The sequence below is a fragment of the Manis javanica genome, chromosome 8 (assembly GCF_040802235.1).
Source record: "Manis javanica isolate MJ-LG chromosome 8, MJ_LKY, whole genome shotgun sequence".
NCBI classification, from domain to species: domain Eukaryota; kingdom Metazoa; phylum Chordata; class Mammalia; order Pholidota; family Manidae; genus Manis; species Manis javanica.
In genome coordinates, this window is record NC_133163.1 from 43025608 (window position 1) to 43048850 (window position 23243).

Sequence of the window (23243 nt, forward strand, 5' to 3'; positions counted from 1 at the left end):
ACACACACACACACACACACACACACACACACAAACGCGCGCGCACACACACGCACGCGTTGCTCCCCTGGCCCGAGAGTTGGAAAGGGGGCGCTTTGGAAAACTTAAGTCGATTCTCCGGATGACCATTGGCGCCCAGACATCCCCACTACACTCTCAATTTTAAAAGATTTCTTTTTCCCATGATTTTTCCGTAAGTGAACCAAAACAGAACCCAGTCTGGGAAGCAGCCCAGTCCCTTTCGGTAAACCTCTCAAAATATACCAGGTGGCCCTGGGTCTCCAAATCCTACAGCGCACGAGTGGCCCGGCTCGGCGCGCAGGCAGGAGGGCGCGAGTTTTCGCGAAGACGCTCGCAGTCCGGGCGCCACCGGCCAGGAGGCACTCTGCCCAGCACCGCTCTACCCGCGGGAAGGGGCGCCCGGCTCGCGTCGTACTAGCCCGAAACTAGCCTTCATGATCACAGTCGGCCTTGACGTTTGCACATTAAGAAACCCAAAATGAAAGAATGGGTGATTTGGGGAAGGAGGGAGCCGGGGGAGTTTACACCATGTATTTCAGGTATGAGCGCTTTTCACTGACATTGATGCAACTGCATTAGAGTTAATGGCAGCAGCCAGCTTCTCATTATTAATTGTCTTTGTGTTTGAATAAAGTATGTAATCTTCTTCTCAACCACACCATTAAAATAAGTTGCCTTTTCAATTAAGAACTGTCTGAGCACAGCAGTCAATTTTCCTAATGAAGATGCATTATATTTTCACTTAAAAAAAACGTAATGGAAAATTCCAGGTTTTTGTTAGGCGCGACTATGGAGAAATTCAAGGGAGTGTCTCTAAAATTTATGTGGTCATGTAATGCATCAAATGCCAGGCTTTTAAATAAATTGAAATTTCTGCAGGTAGAAAAGCGCCAGTATCAAATGTGTTCAAACATGCTTCATTCAGATTTTAATAAGCAAATACGATGTGTTCATTTTTTCAAATGCACTTAACAGATATAACGATTAAAAACAAGTCAATGACTGTCCAAAAATACATCTATGAACTTTTTGTTTAGAGATGATTTGCAGATCTTAAACTAAAGCCGTGATGTTTGTTGAAAATCACTGGTGCACCTTTAGATAATGGGCAGTCTTTGAACAAACACCTCAGCTTGATCGCTAAGAAGCAAAAATGTCTGGGCTGGCTGTGCACTTACAATTAGTTTTGGTTTATTTGTTTGCGTCCTTGCTTTCATTTTTCTTTAAAAAAAAAAAAAGAAAATGAAACCTAGTGACTTTGGTAGAGCTGTTTAAAATTCTATGCCTTTGTGACAAGCAACTTTTCAATTATTGTAAAAACAAATTAGAATTGCAAAATCCTAATGGTGAAGTTTAAAAATTGGTCAGAAATATTCATTCCTGGTTATGAAAGTGGCAAGTTTGCATCGATGAGTAAAAATGAAAAGTGTGTGCTATTCATTTCCTAATCTTGGGAATTTGGGAACATATAGTGAAAAGGATCTGTCAAGATCTATGTTTCCTTTGTTAATAAAAAATTTAAGTTACTACTTTTTGCATATGAAATACTGTTTTAGAGACAAACAATTCCTCTTTTTTTTCTCTACCCATTCAATGTGACTACTCTCACAGGAGCCACATTAGAGAATAGTGTTTGAAAAAAAATTAGTCAAAATGCTTTTAAATGGAAGAAAAAAGTTCGCAACAACAGCTATACTTTTCTGTTTTTGGTAAGGCAACATCTGTTGGTTTTTTTACACACATGATCTTTTCTAGGTTTTAGGTGCTGTATCTTTTAAAAATTGAACTTTTTAAAAATCAACCAGCCCTTAAAATGATCTGCAAGAGTAGGAAATTAGATTTTCGATTAAAACCTTATCCCATCTCCAAGGATTACTTTATATTGATTCTTAAATATGGCTACAATTGATGGGTTCTAATTAAAAATCCAAAGGAAAAGTCTATCGTGTCCATATAAAAGAAGCTTTTCATATACGGGAAATAAAGCTTGTAAAAGGTTACAAATAAAAGATTAGAGATTTATCCAAATAGTTTAAAGCTTCACTGCGGTTTTCTTTTCTTCTTTTTTTCCTTTCTTACAAAACCATTCCCAGGTCTTTTTTCCCCCAGTTTTAAATGAAGTTTGCAAACAGGCAAGGTATTGGACTGTAATGGTTGTTTTATATCAGCTCTAAGCTCAAAGCTGCTGCCTGCAGTAGAATTGATTTCAAGGAAACTTCAGGACCAGGAGATGAAAATTATATGAACTGACAGCTACCACCCTTCATCAATCCATCCACATTCCTGTCCACACCCCCCTAACACACATCCACACCCACATTCACCCCCACACCCCTCACATGCTCTCCATCTCTCACACTCACACATGCCCTTCCTATCCCCCACCCTAACCTTGCTCTGCACACACCCTTGGTCCCCACATGCTTAGAGACAGACACGTAGCTCCCAGCTCAAACTCAGCTCATAAATGTCTCACAGCCCCACATCTCGCAGTTGTCACACAATCTTAATCCATTTCATTCCGGAACAACATAGTCCTCTTTTCCTCTTTCTTGTTTTTGGAATTTGCCTCCTACCCTTTTATCAAGACGGCACAATCCTATCTTTGAAGTCGTTTCTTTCTCCATTACCCTCTTTTCTAAGGCAATCGCAATGCAGGGAATAAGCAACCCAAATTTAATTCAGCAGTGATTTGTTGCTTTCTGTTTTCCCTCAAATTCTGCCCGCATTGCCAATCTTTAACCCTCGTTAAAAAATTAAAGTTAATCTTGTCAAAGTTTTTAATAAAGACATATCTAAAAACCTAATGAAAATTGTGGCAGTTCTAAGGCAAGATGTGGTCCCCCAGCATCCACTGAATCGCTGAAAAGATTGGAAATTAATCTTCATATTTCTGAAGTAAATGTTAAGGGAGTCTAACTAGCTCCTTTCCCCCTGAGAGGCTGTGTTCTCACGGAATATGGGTTTTGTTCTTCTTTTCTTAATTAGCCTGGAAGAATCCTGAGATCTTTCTCCTTTCTGTTCCCACTCCTCCACTCCCCCCCACTACACACACCACCATAGTTAATAAACTTGGAGGAAAGTTCAGAATATTTTAAACTGTCCTGGCATGTGGAGTCAAGAAAGTAAGCCCAGCTAGCACTAGACATGCAACAAGGTTTCAAAATATGAATATCAGCCGTATTTTGGAAACTGCATGCAAACTCTGACAAATAATTTGATTGCCTGTGTTTTGATTTTAATTTAGCTTCTGAATACTTCTCATTATAGCAAGATAACTGTACTCATGGCACTTAAACCATCAGCTTGTAAATGAAAATTACTTTAAAAACATAAAGCATGCTGCCATGAATCAAATTCATAGAAAAAAAATTTAAAGACACGACACAGAAAAAAAAAGTTAAACATGAACAGAGAAAATACAGTGAATACACAGTAAGTATTTTAGAAGTTCAAGGACTTACTGAAAGCCGAGAGTTAGACTTTCCATCCATGAGTCTTTTTCTCCCACCAAACGTCTAAGATTTTCAGTACAACAGCCCAGCCCCCTCTCCCCCCAAAGCCAGTGGCTTTTGTCCTGACCTAGAAGGGTTTGTGGGACTGTACCTGAGCCGGGCTGTCTGCAATTTCCAAATTGACAAGAAGAGACTGGAAAATAAAGAGCATGTTCTTACAGGTGAAGAGCAATTTTGCAACTTTTCCAGGAGACAGCCAAGAGAAAGCTTGCTTGCTACCAACTGCTGCAGAGTCTGGGCAGAATTCCTCTAGAAAGAAAAAGAGTCTTTTTTTTTTTTTTTCCCTGTCTGCCTGCCTCTCTGTCTCTAGTTCTCTTTCTCTTCTCTGTTTCTCTCAGATCCAATCTTTTAAGAGCTTCAGCACATTGCTAAGCTAAAGGGAAATTCTCTTTGATAAAGCGGTGTTTCCAGCTTCTGGGTTTTAAAACCTAAATCTATATTCAAATCTGGCTGAAGGTGTGTTCTGGGATTTATGAAAGCCTCTTAAAGGGGTAAATTTACCAAACCGTGACAAAATCATCACAATCTTACTTTAGACATCTGAAGTGGATGAGAATTTTAAAGAGACCCTTGTTTATTTAACACTGTCCATTTCCAACTCGTGGTTTATTGGTCCCGCATTTCTGCGAAGTTATTAGACTAGAGGGCAAAGGAGAAGCGGGAGCTGTGTGCTCCGAGCCGCTGGAAAGGGAATAGCCCTCCCACGCCCCACGGTGCGGAAATCTGCCCCTGGTCGAACAGAATGTGGGGATTTTCAGGGAGATGCAGCTGCCCCCGCCATCTGAAAGGACGTCGCAAACCTGTACATCATGCTTAAGGGGTTTCCCACGACCCTGGACACCACAGCAGAAAGATATCCCAGTCCAAAATGTTTCACTTCGTGAACATCACAAGAGCGTATTCTGATATTTCTTCACCGCACCCACCCCAATATCCCCAAGACCTCCCTACAGCTCTTCCCCCCACCCCGTCAGACCCACACAGTCCATTTTTCTTCGTTTTTTGATGTTTAAAGATTACTGTGATTAAACCGGGGGAAACACTGTCTTTTCTTGGGGTAGGAAAAAGACTTTGGTTTAACGACCCGGATGGATTTGCTGCCCTTCCTTCATCGAAAGCTTCGTGACTCCGTCCAAGTGTTCTCAGCTCGTGCCGCGCGGGCCTGAGCGCCTAGGGTATTGCGCCCCCACCATCAGCCCCATGAAAGGCCACGGAGGCCGTGGCCAGGTGTTTCAGTACAGTCGGGGCGGGGTGAGAAAAGAAGGTCCGTACTCACCCTCCCCCCAAGCCTGGGCCCCCAGAAAGTCGCGACTCCTGGGAACGCGACAGCCAGCGGTCTCTTCGGACTGGAGCAGGCGCCTTGGGCCTAAGAGTTGCAGTGCAAACCGGGACCGCTCGAGGACGCGTGGGGACGCCGGGGCCCAAAGCTCTAGAGACACCTGTGAGGCTGTCTGAGGCCGCGGAGTGCCCGGCCCCTGGCCGAGCCGAATCGGAGCCCAGGCCGGCTGCTGGGCGCTTGCTGCCTCTTGCGCACTCCCGTAATTCGTTAATTGCTGTAAATCCCAAGGACGGCCACATTTGATTACACATACAGTATAAGAACCGACAACAAAGCGACGAATTAATTACCAACTTCATTAACATAGGTCCCCAAATTAAACGCAGCGAGCTGTTTCTTTGGGCCCACTTGTGGTGGTGGTAGTGGTGGTTGGAGGGGGGAGGGCGTTTAGGAAGAGATTTTATTTTTCTTTTCCGGCATTGGGAGTTGTGAGGGAAAACTGCTCTCCCGCCCCCACCCCACTCACACACCCTCAGCCGATCCACTTGTGCCCCCCCCATCTCTCTCTCCCTCTCCCTCTCCCTCTCTCCTCTCTCTCTCTCTCTCTCCCTCTCTCTCTCTCTCTCTCTCTCTCTCTCTCTCTCTCTCTCTCTCTCTCTCTCTCTCTCTCTCTCTCTCTCTCTCTTTCTCTCTCTTTTTCTCTCTCTCTCCAATCTGTTTCTGCTTTTCTAAGGACTCAGATCTATTTGAAAGCAGTCGGGTTCCGTTCTCTGTGCCAGGAGAAAAAGTTGGGTTGGGGTGCCCAGATCGGGTCCCCTGGTGTCGATACTCTCCAGCCTCCGGGCTCTCAGCCCCCCTGCTCTGGCCGCGCGCACTCAGTGAGCTCCAAGCCCCGAAGCTGCAGGCATTTGTTTTCAACGGAGAAACTGATTGTTTCCAGCGCGGACCTCCGGTGTTCGCTCTCTCCCGGTATATCCTGCCGACCCCACTCTCACACTCCCAAGTTTTGACCTGGCTCCTGCTGTCTCCCTGAAATGGCCCTGCGTTAAATTCTGGGGTTCGAGTTCTTTGCAGGTTGGCTTGGGCTTCTTTAAACTAAAAACCGTGAGCAGATACTGGGAGTCCGGGTCTATGGCTCTGGAGACCGGGGATGTTTATAAAGGCGCAACGAGAGGGAGAGACGCTGTTTTTTAAGATAGTTTCTTGGACTTGTGTTGCCTACAAGCCCACACCGCACTCCCCCGGCCTCCTTTCTGGCCTCAGCATGCTCTGACACTGTTTGAGACGGCAGAGGCGTGTTTTTAAGCTTCAGTCTGACTTGCTTTCTATATCTAATCCACACACTTTTTGGGAGCATTGAATGCAATAACCCAGTTATCCCCCACCTTCACCCTTCTCCAGCCTTTATAAATATTTTTATCTTCCCATCTTACATTGTATGGGATTCCTTTCTCCCCTTCCCTAAAAATAACCAAACCAAACCAAAACAAAACAAAACAAAAAAACAGGGGAGGAGGAGGGAGGAAAGGAAGAACAAGAAGGTAAGGGAGGCCTCCCTGTCTATCATTTTAATTATACAATTAGTTCACACGCTCCAGCCCATAATGTAAATTTTAAGCAAAGCTCAGTGTCTTTCAAGAACATTCTGGTAATGTCGGAGGCCTGGATTTGTTGCCTGCTTGTCCCCCCGTGCAGCAGCGGCCTGTTTTCCTCCCCCTGTTGTGTGTTTTTATTATTTTCCCTCTGGCTTAGATGTGTCAATCATTCTCTCCCTGCCATTGGTTGGAGAGTTTGCGTCAAAAAGTTGCCAGAGAGGCGCTTTCTCAGCAAATCTCCCTGAGAGCGGAACCGACCTCAGCTCCAACTCAGCCTCCACTGTTATTAAAAATAAAAATCGTTAGAGCAGCCCTCATCACATCTACTATGTATGTATCGCAGAGGGGCCCACGCGTGTTTCGAACTCGAGCTGCTTTCCTCATTATCTATTCTTTGAATTTTTTTTTCGTTTGTGCTTTTTTTTTTAATAGAAGGGTGAAGACTGCAAGGTTTCTAACTCAATACTCTTGATTTCTTTTAGGCTAGCTGGCTATTTGGAATTTTGAAGGATAATTTGATTTTTTTTTTCTAACCTCCTTTGCTGCTGTAAGGTAAGTGTCCGTCTGTCTTGTCTGTATCCATATCCTTGTGTCCCTCTGCTAGCATAGTCCCAGTACCTCCGATAGACCGACCGATGCGTCTCTGAGAACGTGGAGTTCTTCTGAAGCATGATGTATTTTTTTCCGTTATAAATTATTTGATTTGAAATAACGATCATTGCGAAGATTTTACTATCTGGAGATGTGGGCGGGAATGGGAGGAAGGGAATAGCGCACTCCTGGGGCGGCCGCTTCCGCCAAACCGGGAAGCCTCGCGAGTCTAATGTGGGGTGCTCCGGAGGGGTTTTGTTTGTGGTTTCATGTCAACGCCCATTCTGGACTTCTCCCTACGATCGTGGCGTTTTGGCCCTCAGAGGTGGTTGGGGGTCCTTTGCGTTGATCCCAAAGACGTTTTCAGAGTCTGAAGCAAAAAAATGCAGATGTAGCACATGGATGGATAATACCAATAATAAAATAATAAGCTAGGCGCCTCCTAGGGCCAGCGCGCCCGAAGCCCGGCTCGCTCTCGGGTCCGCGGGTGCGAGCAGCCGTCGCTCGAGCTCCTGCCTTTGCCCCTAAATGAACGTGGGAGGAAGCGCTAGCGAATAACCGAGGAGGCGGGGAGTGTGGGTTTCTCTTCGGCTCTGGAGCTGGCCGCTTGCCGCTCGCTATTTTCGGGCCCCTCCCCAGGGCCAAGAGCAGCTCACCAAGGTTCGCTCTCCGTTCTCGACCTCTTCCAAAGGCCTCCAGCTCTCCTTTTCTTTTTAACCAACACCCCCCACCCCCACCCCCAAAAAAGGAAAACATGGGAGTGCAATACCTCCATAACCACCCCCACCCCTGCCGGTTGCTGTGGTCCCAGACCCAGATCCAGGACGAGCGTGCATAAAAGAGTCGTTCTGGAACGTGACTTTGCCGGGGATGGCTCCAGGCCCGCCTCGCAGCCCTCGGCGCACACCTGGGACGGGCAGAAGGGGCGGTCAGCGGCCCCCGCTCCTCCCGAGGCCGCCGCGGGGCCAGGGACAGGAATCTTTCCGTTGGGGAAGGTGGCCCCGTGTCTGCTCTTGGACAGGGGTAGGAGCGGGCCTGTCAGCGCGCTCGCGCACTCTCCTCCCAGGCTCCAGGACAACCCCGTGGGCCGCGGCCTGGCGGGGTTCGGGGGTGCTATTTGAGGTCCAGCCTCAGCTCTCGGTCTTCCAAGGGAGAACCATCAGGTCTCTGCCAGTACCCGGCCTCAGCGACGGGTCCGCCGCAAACTCCAAATAAATCTTCGTGCTGATGCGTTCAAGTGACCCTTGAAATTACAGTCTGATTTTAGGACACATTTTTTTAAAACCCATGTCGCCCGTCAGAATTCCGCGGAGTTGGCTTTATCCTCCTTTACAGACAGAAGTGAGAGAGGTTCAGGGACAGAAGGCCGAGGCGCACTGACCCCAGAGTGGTGGATTACTTGGGGAGAAACGAGGAAGTCACTCCCTGAAATTCTAATTCTCCCTTCTCTGCCAGAGCTTTGGGGTCGGGATTTCTCCCGCTCACCTCGGGACTTTTTCCAGTCACCAAAAGTTATTAGCACACGAGACGAGTTGCAAAGGAAACTCCTCCCCTCAAAGGAAGGTGGACACCCAGACCTCCTCACAGAGCGTGCAGCGGGGCTTTCTCCTCACCATAATTAATAGTCAAGGCCAACCCTTTTGGCACGTATCTTCCTCCCTCCCTCGCGGGTGGCAGCGTTGTTTGATTCCCTGAGGCCAGAAACTTTCACTCGAGTTCGCCGGAGAGTGGCCCGCGCCGGCTGCTTTCCGCGGCGCCTTCATATCTCCGTTTTCTTTCTCTCCTCTTCCTCTTGGCTGTCTGTGCTCCGAGCCGCAGGCCAGTCCCCAGTCCGTATAGTTTTGTTTCCTTTCCATCATGCAGAAAATTAATCAGCCAGGACGAGAAGCAGAGCCTAGCACGGTGGCCTGTAATTAAGGGACGTGTGCCCCTCGGATTATCTTGTTAGTTTATCAGGAAAACATTTATTATAATTAATTCTCGGACGAGGTAATTATTATTGAGCGAGGACACAGCAACTGGTAGATGGGCTCCTTGGAAGGAAAAGGGAGGGGGGTGGAGGGAAAGGGGAGGGAGCGACAGATTGCACGAATTGACCGTTGGATATAAGGCGGCGCGGCCTGCGGTGGGCAGTGGAGCCGATCTCGACCCGGGGCTGCAGGCCAGGCACGCCGGACCGAGTCACTCGCGCCCGGAGGTGCGGGCGCCGACGCTGCGGGGACTCGCCGCGCGACCGCCGCCCGCTCCTCCTAGGTAGGAGTTCTCCAGTGGCCATTTCATGACGAGTCATATTGAGGCTTATATTTCTGAAAAGGTATTTCTTCTCCCCCTTCTGGGCTCTGTTTAGAGAAGAGGGGAGAAAGGCGTCCTTGCGGGGCTTTGAAAGTTAGATGGAAGGCTCCATGGCTGCTTTGGAGAGTGCATAACCAGGCTGGCTGTTGAGAGAACCTCCCAGTTTTGTTTTGGGGTTTCTCCATTTTTTTTTTAAAAAAGAATGATTCAGTAGTAAGGTAAAAACAGTCTGTCCTGAGAATTTTAGCCATTTTGCTATGGTGTAGGAGCAAAGGACTCCAAGAAGGATGTCTGTCCCACAGCTTTTCTTTCTGTTACTGCTTTTTATGTTGGACTGTGCTACTTTAACGTATGAGATGTGCCAGGCATTCCCAATTGGGTGGAAGCTCTTGTAAGAACACTTCCATATCTCTCATGTGTACATTTAGTATGATTTATTTTTTCTGTAGTACATAACTTTTGGACATAGCAAGATTGTATTAAACAAGAAAGAACTCCAGTTTAGAGGCTACTTAAACAGCTAAATGACTGCTTTTTAAAGCAATATTATTTTCACAGCCTCCAAATAACTGTTTTGAAAAGAAAAGAGAATGTAAAATATCAAGTCTTGGTTGTAGAAGCAACTAATTTAACTGATGAGATAATACAAACTTCTCCAAGAGGGCATTTATAAAATTACATTAAATTAGATCTGAGGGTGGAAAAGCATGATTTCTGTGCTATAAATTTAAATTGGGAAGAAGCTTGGTGACCGAGTGCCATGTGCGGAAGTTTGTGTCTTGATCTTTTAAGCAATGTAAATATGAAAACATAGAGTCCTTTAAACTCAGTAGAACCTCTGTGAAAGTAAGAGGGAACTTCTCATCTTATGCCCACCATTTTGAGGCAACATTTCTCATGGTATCAAAGTTGCAAAGTAGAGATCCTTGCAGGGTGAAGTTCCATCTTTAGGAAAATAAAAGCCAGACTTGGAAACTGCCAGCTTATGTTAACATCCATTTTGGATCCTTTGACTTGACAGAGTGAGAAACTCTCAGCCGAAAAAAGTAAATAACTTTTCTGGGTTTCTTTTCCCTCCCTCAGCTCTTTTTTTAAATAGGACCATAAGAAACTTGTAGAGCAATAAGAAATTCTATTCTTTTCACAAGTTTGGGTGTTTATGTATCTACTTTCTTCAAAACTAAAATGTGCAAAAGGCAGCTAGAGTTAACAGGAAACTCTGTTACAGCGGCTGAGGACCCAAATGTCCGAAAATTTGCCTCCCGCAGGATCTGCAGCCTCCACACATCAAAATCAACATGGAAGTGGCTTGCACTACAAATGCACACCCTTTCTACTTGCAAATGTGGGGGCCTGTCATTATCTGAATGGTGGGATTCTAACTTTACTTCAGAATTTATAGCACACCCCATGACAATCTTGAAGACTTTTTTTCCCCAGTATGTTTAAGTATTTGATGGATGTCAATTAAAAGTTAAATACTTGTTTGTTTAACTTTAGTTCTTTAGACACATGTAATCAAGTTTCCCCAAAACCCTAATAAATCTGTTACCTCTAAATCTAGTTACCCCGACTACTAATTAGGTGAAAATGATTACTGGAAATACCTTCAAATGTGTAGTAATAGTGGTTGAGCAGTTCTCTCAAGTTTGTCTATTAGCAAGTTGGTATTTTATATGTTAAATGCACTGACATTTTAAGTTCCAAGCAGCTGAAAGTGGTAAAAAGCTAAGATAATTAAAATCTGCCTTGGAAAGGCAACAGTCTGGGGAGAGGTAGATTTCTTGAATTGTTTCTTTGTTTCTCACCAATGGGCTTTGTTATCAGCATTATTTATTTAGCCAAAGAGTTCTTTGTCTCTGCAAATGGCCCCAATCAAGTTTTGTTTGAGACAATTAGCTAGTGCCAGCCAATGAGTCCTATGCAAATGTAGGGATAGGAATGCAATGTGTGCATTTGAAGGCGTGGGGTTTTGTTCTTTAGGGAAGGCAGATTGTAATTGCTTTCTTCTGGTACTTTTCTTTTTTTTAAGTTCAGGGTGGGGGTGGGGGAAGACAGGTTTATCTGGTCTCTCTCCATCCCCTCTAGTTCCAGAGCAGCTGGGGGAGGTCTGCAAGTTCTTTAAAAGCCTCTGCCTTGCATAGCCTGGGCTCTTTTTAAGTTAGTGGTGGAACGTGGAAGCGCTGCAGCCTCCGAAGCAGTAAACCAGCACCTCTGTTTGTTTGCTTTGACCGTAGTTCCACCACTCCAAACCCACCCACCAAGGACCCTGAATCTGTTCTCCCCGGGTGAAACGAGACCTTCCGGCTGGGTGCCCCCGATTTGGGCGGAATTTGCGCCTCCAAACAACCTTAGCATGATGTCTTATCTTAAGCAACCGCCTTATGCAGTCAATGGGCTGAGTCTGACTACTTCGGGCATGGACTTGCTGCACCCCTCGGTGGGCTACCCGGGTAAGTGAGCCCCGCGGCACTCCTGCCCCGCCCTTCCCCGCCTGCCCCGTGGGGATATGACACCCTTTCCCCGGGAGCACCGCGGTTGGCGTTGGCGATATCGCTGCCCCCTCCCTAGCTCCAGGCGAGGTCCGCACTGGGTTTTCCATCCGAGAAGCAGCTCAGAGCCATAAAGCGTTTACGGGCCGAGGAGAGGACAGGGACTGGGGGAAGCGAGTAGGTGGATCCACAACGTTTACAGAAAATCATAGCGCTTTATTCCTAATTGGAGTAAACAGGGGACACACCTTGGAGTAGGGCGAGGGAGGTTACTGCCCTTGTCATTTGGGCGATAGGCCCCTTGTCATATCTCAAAACCAAATTCCGTACCCTCTTGGAGAAGCTGGCTTTCTCCTCATAAATTCGTCTCGCCAAGCCTGGGGCTTCCCCTCTGACCCCCAAGCCCCAGAACTCTTTATAAAAATCTTTGTGGAAGGAGAAGTATGAAAGATGTCCCCATTTCAAAGATGGACGAACAAAGGCCTTTGGAGTCCTAAAAAACAGGATCTCGGGTAAAATCGGTATGTGTCCCATCAATAGGAGCTGCCGGTTCTCGCGGATCTTCTGACTTAACAGAATGAATTTTTTTGTTTACTTTGTGGTTTAGGGTTGGTTTTGGAGAGGTGTTTATTTGGGGTGTGTGGGGGGGTGAGTTCATTTGTTTCGTTAAGCTTTCCAAGGGACACTGGCTGGAGCGATCTCCTTGGTCAGGTGGGGGGCGGGGCGTCTACCCTGGAAGGGGACCAAGTGTCCAGTGTAGGAGCTGAGGCCGGAGCGGGGTGGGAAGAGCATTTGTTAGGCTCTGTTTGAAGGGCCGGGAGGACCAGAGGAGTGCTGTGGAGTGGGGGGTGGGGGGAATCAGCATCCGCGGAGACCCCTATGACTGAGAAACTGCTCCCCCACCCTAAAGGGCCCTGGGCTTCTTGTCCTGCAGCCACTCCCCGGAAACAGCGGCGGGAGAGAACGACTTTCACACGGGCGCAGCTAGACGTGCTGGAAGCGCTGTTTGCCAAGACCCGGTACCCAGACATCTTCATGCGGGAGGAGGTGGCCCTGAAAATCAACTTGCCCGAGTCTAGGGTGCAGGTAGGGTGAACGTTGGCAGAACCATCCTTCCTGACCTGCACACAGCGCAGTATATGTTGGGGATTGAGGCGAGTCCCAGGTCTTCAAGAGGGCCAAAGTAAAGTTTCAAACAAAAGCTCCATCGAGGCCAGTAAACTTTTCTCCTTGAGTGCCTGATTCCTGCTCGGACCCCTTTTTGTCCACCCCCCACTGCCCCCCGGCACTACCACCCAATCCTGTAAGAACAACACAGGTTAGGTAGCACTGGCAATCCAGCTGCCGTGATGAAGCACAGCCCTAGTGCCCTTGGGTCCCTTGCAGAGGTTCAGCCTTGGTAGATTGCAAGGATAGTCAGGTAATATTTTAGGACTTTACTTCCCCTATGTGGAAATCCTCATGCATTGCCATCTGTTTTTTTTTGGGGGGGGGGTGGCTGTTAAAGGTGCTTAGTAGCTGGATAGTCCCAATATTTTTTACAGATGAAGAAACAAAGTAAATGACTTGCTCAAGGTCATGTGTCAGTTTGGTGGGAAAGTCAGGCTGTAGAAAGAAATTATACAATAAAAGTGTTTTGTTTGACTTCCTAAGGATTGAACAAAAAAATGCAAGCTCTGAGTCATTTATCAGATAAAATACCAATCTAATGTCCCTGGTGACCCCCCCACCACCACCACAAGAAGAGAAACAAACAAAAAACTCCCCTTAGTTCCTTTTGACTTGACCTTAAACTGGGGAGGGAAAGTAAACCCCAGTGTGGAACACAAGCCCCATATAGAGTTCTCTGGAAAGAATGTTTAGCACCTAAACCACATACACACTTGTGACTTCCCTTCAGCTAGGACACATTAGCATGAATTGCAAGCCAGGAAAGAGGCTTCTTCAAAGTAGGATGGAAGAAATTTTAGCATTTCTGAGGCTTAAATTAAAGTCTTCACTGAAAGAAAATAAATGGCTCTGAGTGGCTAGTAGTGTTGAACTCAGCCTTCGCAGCACCATTTTTACCACAGTCAGAAAATACCTGTAGTTTTTCTCAGAATATGCAGGTAGCATCTCTGATACACTTCCTCACATACCAAACACATTTCCTTTACTGCAGAACATGAACAGGTCCAATAAAGAGAATTTTCGAAGTTGCAGGCAGATGCTTAAGTTGACAAGCCAGTGACCATAGTACAGGAAGCTCAATCTGTGTGCTGAATGGTACTACCCTGAAGGCGCATACCCCAAGTTGCAGGCTTGAGACTAGCAGGTAAGTCTGTCCTTGAGCACAAAGCAGAGTACAAACAAGTCACTCCACTCACCGTAAAGCAGCTTTCAGCAAATCATGGCTTTAAGACCACCTTCCTCAACAGGATCACTTCTCCTTGGAGCTTTGTGAGTCTGTCTAGAAGAGACAAAAAGTAGAGAGATGGAACCACCCTCCATTATGAGCAGATGCTCCCTGCAAGGTGGACTATAAACTGCTTGAATTTAGGCTATTCTTGGCATGTAACAATTTTCCCTCACTTCTTTTGTTTGCCTGCAAAAGACCTAGTAACTATGTTGTATTGCATTGTGAGAGTGGTACAACATACAGCTGGGTCTACCTGTATGTATGTGTATCAGGTGAAATGAGAGATGGGAAAGTAAGACGGAGAATCCTTAGCCTTATCAAATTCTTATGATTTGGGTGATTATCTTAAATTTTATTGTCTTGGGTAAAGGGTCAAGGGCTTTCAGGCAGAGCCTCCCACCCCCACCCCAACTTTCTTACAATTCCAAGATCATATATGAGAGCACCACACAATAGGTTTTCATTGGCAGGAGAGATTGCTTTTAGCTTATCTGTCCATGTAAGATGGGTTTGTAGTCTGGGAGCCACTCTTGTCTTCAGGAAGCCACTGAAGCTGTGTTAACGAAGTCTCTCCCTTTGAAGGTTTGGTTCAAGAACCGAAGGGCGAAGTGCCGCCAGCAGCAACAGCAGGGTGGAGGGCAGAACAAGGCACGACCTGCCAAGAAGAAGGCATCCCCTGCTCGGGACGTGAGTTCCGAGAGCACAGCGAGCGGCCAGTTCACTCCCCCCTCTAGCACCTCAGTCCCAGCCATTTCCAGCAGCAGTGCTCCGGTTTCTATCTGGAGCCCAGCTTCTATCTCCCCACTATCAGATCCCTTGTCCACCTCCTCCTCCTGCATGCAGAGGTCCTACCCCATGACCTACACTCAGGCTTCAGGTTATAGTCAAGGATATGCTGGCTCAACTTCCTACTTTGGGGGCATGGACTGTGGATCTTATTTGACCCCTATGCATCACCAGCTTCCTGGACCAGGGGCCACACTCAGTCCCATGGGTACCAATGCAGTCACCAGCCATCTCAATCAGTCCCCAGCCTCTCTTTCCACCCAGGGATATGGAGCTTCAAGCTTGGGTTTTAACTCAACCACTGATTGCTTGGATTATAAGGACCAAACTGCCTCCTGGAAGCTTAACTTCAATGCTGACTGCTTGGATTATAAAGATCAGACATCCTCATGGAAATTCCAGGTTTTGTGAAGACCTGTAGAACCTCTTTTTGTGGGTGATTTTTAAATATTCTGGGCTGGACATTCCAGTTTTAGCCAGGCATTGGTTAAAAGAGTTAGATGGGATGATGCTCAGACTCATCTTCTGATCAATGTTCTGGGAGGCATAGAAGGAAAAATGAAGGGCCTTAGAGGGGCCTACCAACCAGCAACTTGAAGTGGACAAACCAATTTACTTAAGATCCTGTAATAGTTTTAGATCATTGGTTTTCCTGATTTGAAAAGTGATCAAAAGCATTCTAGCCATGTGCAACCAAACACCACCAAAAATAAAACTAAATTGTGAGGGAAAGGAGGGAAGGACATAGCCTCCTTAAGCAGAGGTGATTCAGTGTTTTAGCCAATCCTTGGTTGAATCTTAGGAATGGACAGTATCTCAAGCTCACTCACGTTTCATGACCAACTGGTAGTTGGCACTGAAAAACTTTTCAGGGCTGTGTGAATTGTGCGACTGATTGTCCTAGATGCACTACTTTATTTAAAAAATAATGTTCATAAGGAGTCAATATGTAGTTTAAGAGACAATCAGTGTGTGTCTTATATAAATGGTACATCTGTGGTTTTTAATCTGTGCTAGACTTCAAAACTGTGATCTCCTGTTATTGTATGCAACCTTGAACTCCACCTCTGCAGGGGTTCTTCTGTGATTAAATAGGTTATAATTATAAGCAAAATTCAGAGCAACTGAGTACTTATCTAAAAAGATTACCTTTGGCTGGAGGTGAGCTGCACTGAAACTTTACAACAAAATGTCTCTGGACAAGGAGAGTGACAGAAGAGAAACAAAAGGACACTAATTCATCTGTGATTTACTGTTAGTAAGCCTAGCAGTAAAGAGACATTGGTCAATTGCTCTGACCCTGATGAATTTATAAACTGAGGTCATTGTTGTTTATGCTTGCAGTTGTTAACTGGAAAAGTTATATATGCATAAACCTTTTGTTCCTGGATTTGGCAGATATGTATAATTATATTAAAATGGTTCTAGCACAACACTGGGTCCATTTTACTTTTATGCCCCCATTTATGAGTGAGAAATCCACATTCAGCCTTTCCTTCCCAATTGTTTTTTCTTACATCACAGAGGAAATTAGCAAACTCCCCTTAAAAATAGTTTTTGGTCTAATCTATGGATGAACTAGATATGGGTAACTATTATATAAACCTTTTGTGACTCATCAAAATTGCTCTGAAATTATTAGGATCTTGCTGTCCTTGCTTTTCCCTCCCTGCCATATACCCTAACAATTTCTTAGGCATTTTATTAGGTATATTTTAACATAGATCAGTTTTTTTTAAGGGAGATGGGAGGAACTGTAGTACCTCAGAGAAAATGAGAATGTCAAGAATTTTTTGTTTCCATTCTCTTTTTTGGTTAAGGGGATTTTTTTTTTAGCTTCCAAAAAAGTCTGAGGTAAACATGAGAGGGAATGTAATCAGAATCTGAAAGCAATTCAGGCAGAAATGATTTCTGAACAAAAGAGTTTCAGAAAAGTTTTAAAACCTATAATTTCAACAGTTGAACATAAGGTGCTCTGGTCAGTTTTTTTCTTTTCTTTTTTTGAGGACTGAGTAAAAAAAAAAAAAAATAGGTCCCTTCTCAGTTGTATCTGCATTTTGTAAACCAATTACCAAAAATGACAAATGGGCCAATGATCATGGTGCTCCTTGGGTGAAAGCAATATTTAATTTTAAACTCCTTATGCTCTTAGATTTGACCATAATTAGGGGACTTTTGATTGTAATTTTAAAAATGAACATTAGCAGTTGCAACCATTTTGTTTTCTGGTTAATTTTTCTGTCTGTGGCTCCGCATGCTGTTTTGAGCCCTACAGTCTTGCCTGATAAATTGTTTTTGTTTTACTGCTAAACGGAATGCCGTAGTTTACCACCCACCAACTGAGGCAAAACTTGATGGCAAGATTTTCCAGTACTTAACTGCTAATATTCATCCTGCCATAGTTTATGCAGAAGAGAAGTTGGGGCCTGAGGAACAATCTTTGCTTTATAGTTTTAGATGCTGGCTCTTACTCTCTCAGCTTATTGCATGCAACAGCAAAGTATATCCAAAATAACTTATCAAACTACCTTCAGTTTTTAGAATACCCTGCCAAAGGTCAGGAAAGATCACCTTCTCTTTAAAAACAAAAACGACAAACATGGAACTACTCAGTAAAGAATTCAGGTTTCTCTTCCAATACTTTAAAAAGCAGGGGAGTCAGAAAAACGCGTTAAGTACCATCTGAAACGAATTTTTCCATCACCCTTGCACAACCTCGTTTAACAAAATCCTTTTCAATTGACAGTGAGTAGAAATGAATTCCCCGACTTCAGACAACGGAGGGAAGGAAGGGTGGGAGGCGAGGAGCAAGCGCCAATTTAAAGACTTCCAGAGAGTTCTGATTGCACCTAGTCAAGACTGGGTTTAATAAAGTTAAAGCCCAATTATGATGATATTTGGTACTGAAATAACGCCACAATCCAAAGGCGTCAAGGAGCTACTTCAACTGCACATTGGCAATTAACAATGACTTGAAATGGCAATATATCTTCGTTTTGTCGGGCGGAGGTGTGGGTGGGGTTTGCTTTACAAAGATCTGTTGCCCCAAACCTTTATCTTTCCCACAAATTTCTTGGACCTTTGTTATTTCACCTTGGGAGTGCTTCTTCCTTTCATAGATAAGAGGAGAAATTCAATCAAGTCAATTAAGTTCCGGCTTTCGAAACCTCCGCGTTTTAGATAATGGTCGGTTTCCTCAAGTCCTCTCCCACTCGGTTCCCTCTCATCTCGCCCTTCCTGCGGCCGTCCCCACCCTCGGCCCCGCGCAGCCTCTGCGGAGCGCGGAGGAGCCCGGGAGGCCCTGGGTGGGCCTGCGAGACCTGGCGCCGGGGTGTGGGCGGGCGGCCCAGGAGCGCGGCTCGTGCTCCCCGCGGAGTCCTCGGGATCTTCGGCAGCGATGTTTTCTGTTTTTTCACTGCCCCATCGTTGTTAGCCAGATGGGGTGCCCACATCTCCGCCCGGAGCCCAGGCCGGGGCAGAGGCCCAGGTCGGCTCCCCGGGCTGATGCCGCCGCCCTCCGGGCCACTCGCAGCCCTACGGGCCAGTCCGGCGACGCTGTCCTTCGGGTTCTCCTCCCCACTGGCCTGGCTCCGGCTCTGGTCGGAACCCGGGACCTCTGCCGAGCTGCACCCCGCCTCAGTCGTTCCGGGCCACAGGCCCCGCCGGGAGAGGAGCGCGGCCTCCTCGGGCCTTGAAGTGAGGCTTCCGGGTCAGCCGCGGGCTTAGGCGCCCGTCGCCAGGTGGACGTCACCGCCCGGCCGAGTTCGGGGGCCAGGCCGGGTCTGGGTTTGTGTGTGGGGGGGTGGTCCGGCCAGGAGGTAAGCGCCCTGCGCCCGAGCAACGGAAGTCGGGCCTCAAGGACAGAGTGGCGAACTGGGCCCACCCGGCCCGGGAGTTGAAATCGGGCCTGGCAGGGTCGGCAGCCTCTTGCTTGCATTGTCTCCAGGGAAGAAGCGCTGCAGATGTCTGGGTCTCCCACCAGCCGCCCGGGCGAGGCCGCCACCGCCACAGCGGGGGCTCCCTCTGCATCTGCGTCCTCCCGGGTCCGGGGCAGGCGTGGCGCGGACCCAGGGTCAGGATGGGCCTGCCTTGGGCCCCCGGAGATCCTTCCGGGAAAACCAGGTGCTTCGGCTAGTGGCTCTGGGAGAGTTGTGCTTGGGTGTGCCCCTTCCGCTGGGGTCATCCGTTCTGAGCGGAGGCTTTGGGGGAAGCCTGAGGAATTCTCAGTTAACCCCTGGATCATCTCTTTTTTTGTCTACCCGCTCCTCATTTCTTTTTTTTTTTTCTTTTAACCCATTGCCTTCTTTGGGAGCCGGCGCAGCACTTAAGAGCCCTGAATCCCAGGCACCCGTTCTCCAATCAGGAAGCGTTGCCTTTGGCGTCCAGGACAGCGCCAGGCAGCCCATTCCGGTTACCTGCAGGGCGGGGGCCGCTGTCATGTGCCCGCCTCCACTTAACCAGAAGCGGGCGCTCAGGCGGCCATTCCCGAAGTGCACACCACAAGTTTGAACCCGCATCTAACACCCAGTGAAAAACTCAGCTGTTGTCATCCGAACAAAGCTGTAACCCAAAACCTGGCGTGCCAGTGTTGGTGATTTGTTGCAAATAAGCCGTGTTTTAATTAATCAAAAGAGAAACACAAAGGAGTCAGTGAGGAGACAGGCGCATCCCATACAAATAGAAGCTGATGTCTTTGAAGATGCAAGGTAGGGCTCAGGCACCACCTCAGCTGCATCTTGTCTTCCTTCGAAACGTTTATGTAAGACAGCTCTCTCCCTTTCCTACCGCAAAAGGTCCAAGCCCCATTCGCGCATCTCCATGCCCAGATCTGCGACCAATGCCTTGAACATTTCTCGTTTTTCTTTCCTGACCAGCCAGAGCCCTGTAAACGCAGCGTGCCCTGATAAAACCTGATCCCCCTAGTCGCCCATTTCCGCCCTTGGGTTAGCATGTCATGAAGGACTGGGAGCTCCTGGGACTTAACCCTGGGACGGGGAGAGCAATATCCACCCTGATGTTCTTCGGTATTAGGCTCTGAAACTGCACAGATTATGGGATTTGTCTCGGACAGAATTAACATTACATGTGAAACCATAGTGCCCTAGTGTATTGAGATACATTGTATAGGATTGCTTGAAGCATCTCTTCCAAACTGCCTGTTAATAGCAACACGAAACCTTAAAATAATAAATGGGTTTTTGTTTTTAAACTGATTGAATTTAAGCACTATTTGGAAAGGGCAGTTTTTCTTGTGAAAATAGTTGTAAGGAAACGGAACCCAACACGGGATCTGAAGGAAGCTTCTGTATGCAGAAGCGGATGGAGAAGCAGGCAGGCATGCTTTAAAGGCCTTCAACCATGCAGCAGTTCCCCCAAGCAGGAGAAGAGCTCTAGTTCTAAAGAGGATCACCCATACTTCCTCTCTTGCAAGCAGTGTGTTTTATATTTAAAAACCAACCTGCTGTCAACTGCAAACAAACAATAACCAAATTGAAATAAATGGGCCCTACTAAGTCCGACCCATTTGGTCAAAGATAACTGCAGGTGCCAGAGAGGCCAGGCTGTCACTAGGGGGAGGGTCAACTCCGAATTTTGTTTTTCTCCTAGAGGGAAAATCGAACAGCATGAGGTCTGTGACTCACTTTCATTCCTTAATCTCCCCCACCCTTTACCGTCAATTCTTAGTGGAAGACAACATGGTATTTTTGGGGGAAAACCACCACCACCTCCACACACACACACAAAAAGAATCCCACAGCAAATATAATGGTAAGTGACCAAAGTTTGAATTGACTTCTGTTTCAGCACCACAACAAAAAAAAGCTATCCAAGTATCAGATGGAATCCTCTGCCACCATCTCTGATGTCCTCGCCCTCCTCTGCCTACGGCATTAGTGGGAAGGGGACTTTCAGACTGTAGATTTCTTAGTGCACCTGCCATCACGAGGAGACATTTCCAGTTGAGGGCTTCTTTAAAAATAATATGCCAATTTCTAGCAGTTTTATGATTGCCCATCCCCCCCCCCCACTTTGAACTGTCCATTATTGGGAGCCCCTGGAGCAGCAGTTACTGCACCCTGACGGTCTGCTTGCCCTCCAGCCCAGGTTCCTAAAGGAAAGACAGGAAAGTGCTCCTCAGAGAAAGCTTTTGGGTGGAAAGCTTTAGACCTTGCCCACAACCTTCCAACTGGAATATCTAGAGGACTTAGGTTATGTTGAAAACCTGATGATCACTCATCCCAGTCTCCAGTTGTTAAAATCTGTTCCTAGACCCAGTAGTCACATTTTAGGCTCATGGGCCATTAATAAAATCTCCTTAACGTTCACATGGCTCTAAAATGCATTAATAGCAGATTACTGGGGCCTAATGGACATCGTGTGTGATAACACGGCCCTTGAGTGGCAAGGTTCTGGAGTGGTATCTGAACACAGCTACCTGATTATCAGCTTACAACCAAACCACTTTTTAGCTGCGATGCTCTTAAATTGTCTTCTTCCCCACAGCTGAGCGGGAGACTTCTGTGTTCTTCATTTAACCGGATTTAACAACAGCACAATGTTCTGGAAAGGGGTGGGGGAAAACTGCCTGTAGGCGTAAGGTCACCTCCAGATTTAGGGCCGGATCGTCGGCCACTGCCCCTCCCCTCCCTGCTTTTAACCGAGCGACACCGACAGGCGGCTTGGCTTGGGCAAACGGAAGCCCTCACCGAGGAACGCAGGGCTGCCAGAAGTCTGGGGACCCTCGCGCATTCCCCCGTCTTTCGGCCTCGGAACAGAGTCCCTCAATCGGCTGCTTGGTTCTCCCTGACAAGGCCCGTCAGGTCCGGAACACTGGCGGGCTCTCCTGCCCGGAGCCGGGAACCTTTGGGCCTGGTTGCGCACGCAGTGGACGGCGCTAAGACGCCCTGGCAGCGTCCGCGGGAGGGAGTGGGTTCCCGGATTTCAACGGAAAATGTGCAAGTGCAACGTGCTTCCATTCTCTACCCCTACCGCTCATCCAGTAAATTAAGTGGAGGACCAAGAAAGCTGGGCCTTGCGTGGGTGCAAAGTACATCTTGGAATCGCCCCGGGCTCCCCCCAGGCTAAGGTTATTTGGAGTTCAGAGAGATACTGCTCCGGCCGGGGGTTACTCCAGTGGCTTAGAAACAGCTTCCCGGCCAGCTGCGTGGGACATGGAGAGCACGACCCCCAACCCATACCTCCGAGAGGCCCCAGCCCCGATGGCGAGCCTCGAACCCACGGCGCCGCGCATCCTGCTTGTGGCCACACGAGGCCGGGTCTCTAGGTCCCCTCGCACCGTCCCGGCACTGTGCAGCTGCTCTCAGAAGTGGGGGAGGCCCGGGGAGCCCGCGGCCCGCGTGCTCCTTCTCCAACCACTTCCGTGGTCTCGAGAAGGATCCGAGAGTGGCTAATGTGAGTGTAACGACGGCAGAGCAACGATTGCCCTCTGCCAAGGCCACGCTGGGTGCTTCTTTCACTGCCTGCCTGGAATGCAGCAGCCTCACGCCCGCCGGGCTCTGAACTACAAACTTCCTCTTTCCAGCTCTTGTGTGAAAAAGACGCGGGAACTGAATCAGGCTTGTTCTTAGGGCTCGAGACCTGGCCCTCCCGGGCAGGTCCTGAGCTTGAACCCTGGAACCGGGTGTGCTGGGCCCGCAAGGGAGAGCCAGCGCTGTCTCAGGGTTCCCGTGGGAGTGTGTCCACTTGGGCATCTAGGGACTGGAAGGCCGGCTGGTGGCGGCTTCCCGTTCCAGCTGGGGGCTTCGCAGCTGGAGCTGCCAGATACCCCATGCTGGGGCACATTTGGGCGAAGTGCCCTAAAATGAACATTGAGTTTTGAACACTAAGGATTATAAGACAGATGTTTTTTGCAAATGGAGTTAGGTAATTCTAAAATGAAATTAAGTAACTTTGGTAAGAAGAACCACATTAATATTTTTAATTGATTCAAGTCTTAATTGAAATACATTTTCAATAGCTCTTCTCAGTGATTCTGTTTTTTCTTGTAGTCTAAGCTGGCCACTTGAAGTTTTAGAAAGCTAACAAGAACTCAGTCTGTTATTTATCTTTACCAAAAAGCATAGCCTTTATTTGGGCTTGAAATTGATTACACAGAGGGCCCTCTGGTTCTGAGATGGGGAATTGGAAAACTTGGTACAAATATTCATTCACCATTTTCAAGGACAAATAATTGAGTTGATTAAACCAATTATCTTGATTCCTGATCATTTCAAATGAGCCCACTGCTTTCTCTTTCCTTCCCCCCACCCTTCC

General features: G+C 47.3%; 1 protein-coding gene and 1 long non-coding RNA gene across 5 annotated transcripts; one reads left to right on the forward strand and one right to left on the reverse strand.

Moving 5' to 3' along the window:
• The first annotated feature begins 6632 nt into the window (after positions 1-6632).
• Positions 6633-16402, forward strand: OTX2 (orthodenticle homeobox 2). Of its 4 annotated transcripts, none has more exons than XM_017661329.3 (5): positions 6633-6740; positions 6893-6962; positions 11531-11746; positions 12696-12871; positions 14766-16402. In XM_017661329.3, the coding sequence occupies exons 3-5, from the start codon at positions 11650-11652 to the stop codon at positions 15378-15380; spliced, it is 888 nt and encodes a 295-aa protein (XP_017516818.1). In that variant the 5' UTR covers positions 6633-6740; positions 6893-6962; positions 11531-11649; the 3' UTR covers positions 15381-16402. The 4 variants fall into 4 exon arrangements, with proteins under 4 accessions (XP_017516818.1, XP_017516836.1, XP_036871757.1 ...); XM_017661347.3 differs by having other exon boundaries at positions 12720-12871; XM_037015862.2 differs by lacking the exon at positions 6633-6740 and having other exon boundaries at positions 6764-6962.
• A 4222-nt stretch (positions 16403-20624) lies between these two features.
• Positions 20625-22304, reverse strand: LOC140843259 (uncharacterized). The gene is made up of 3 exons (XR_012120870.1): positions 22169-22304; positions 21406-21530; positions 20625-20903 (listed from the first exon to the last, which is right to left on the reverse strand). It is a non-coding gene; the product is annotated as an uncharacterized lncRNA (long non-coding RNA).
• Positions 22305-23243: the final 939 nt, after the last annotated feature.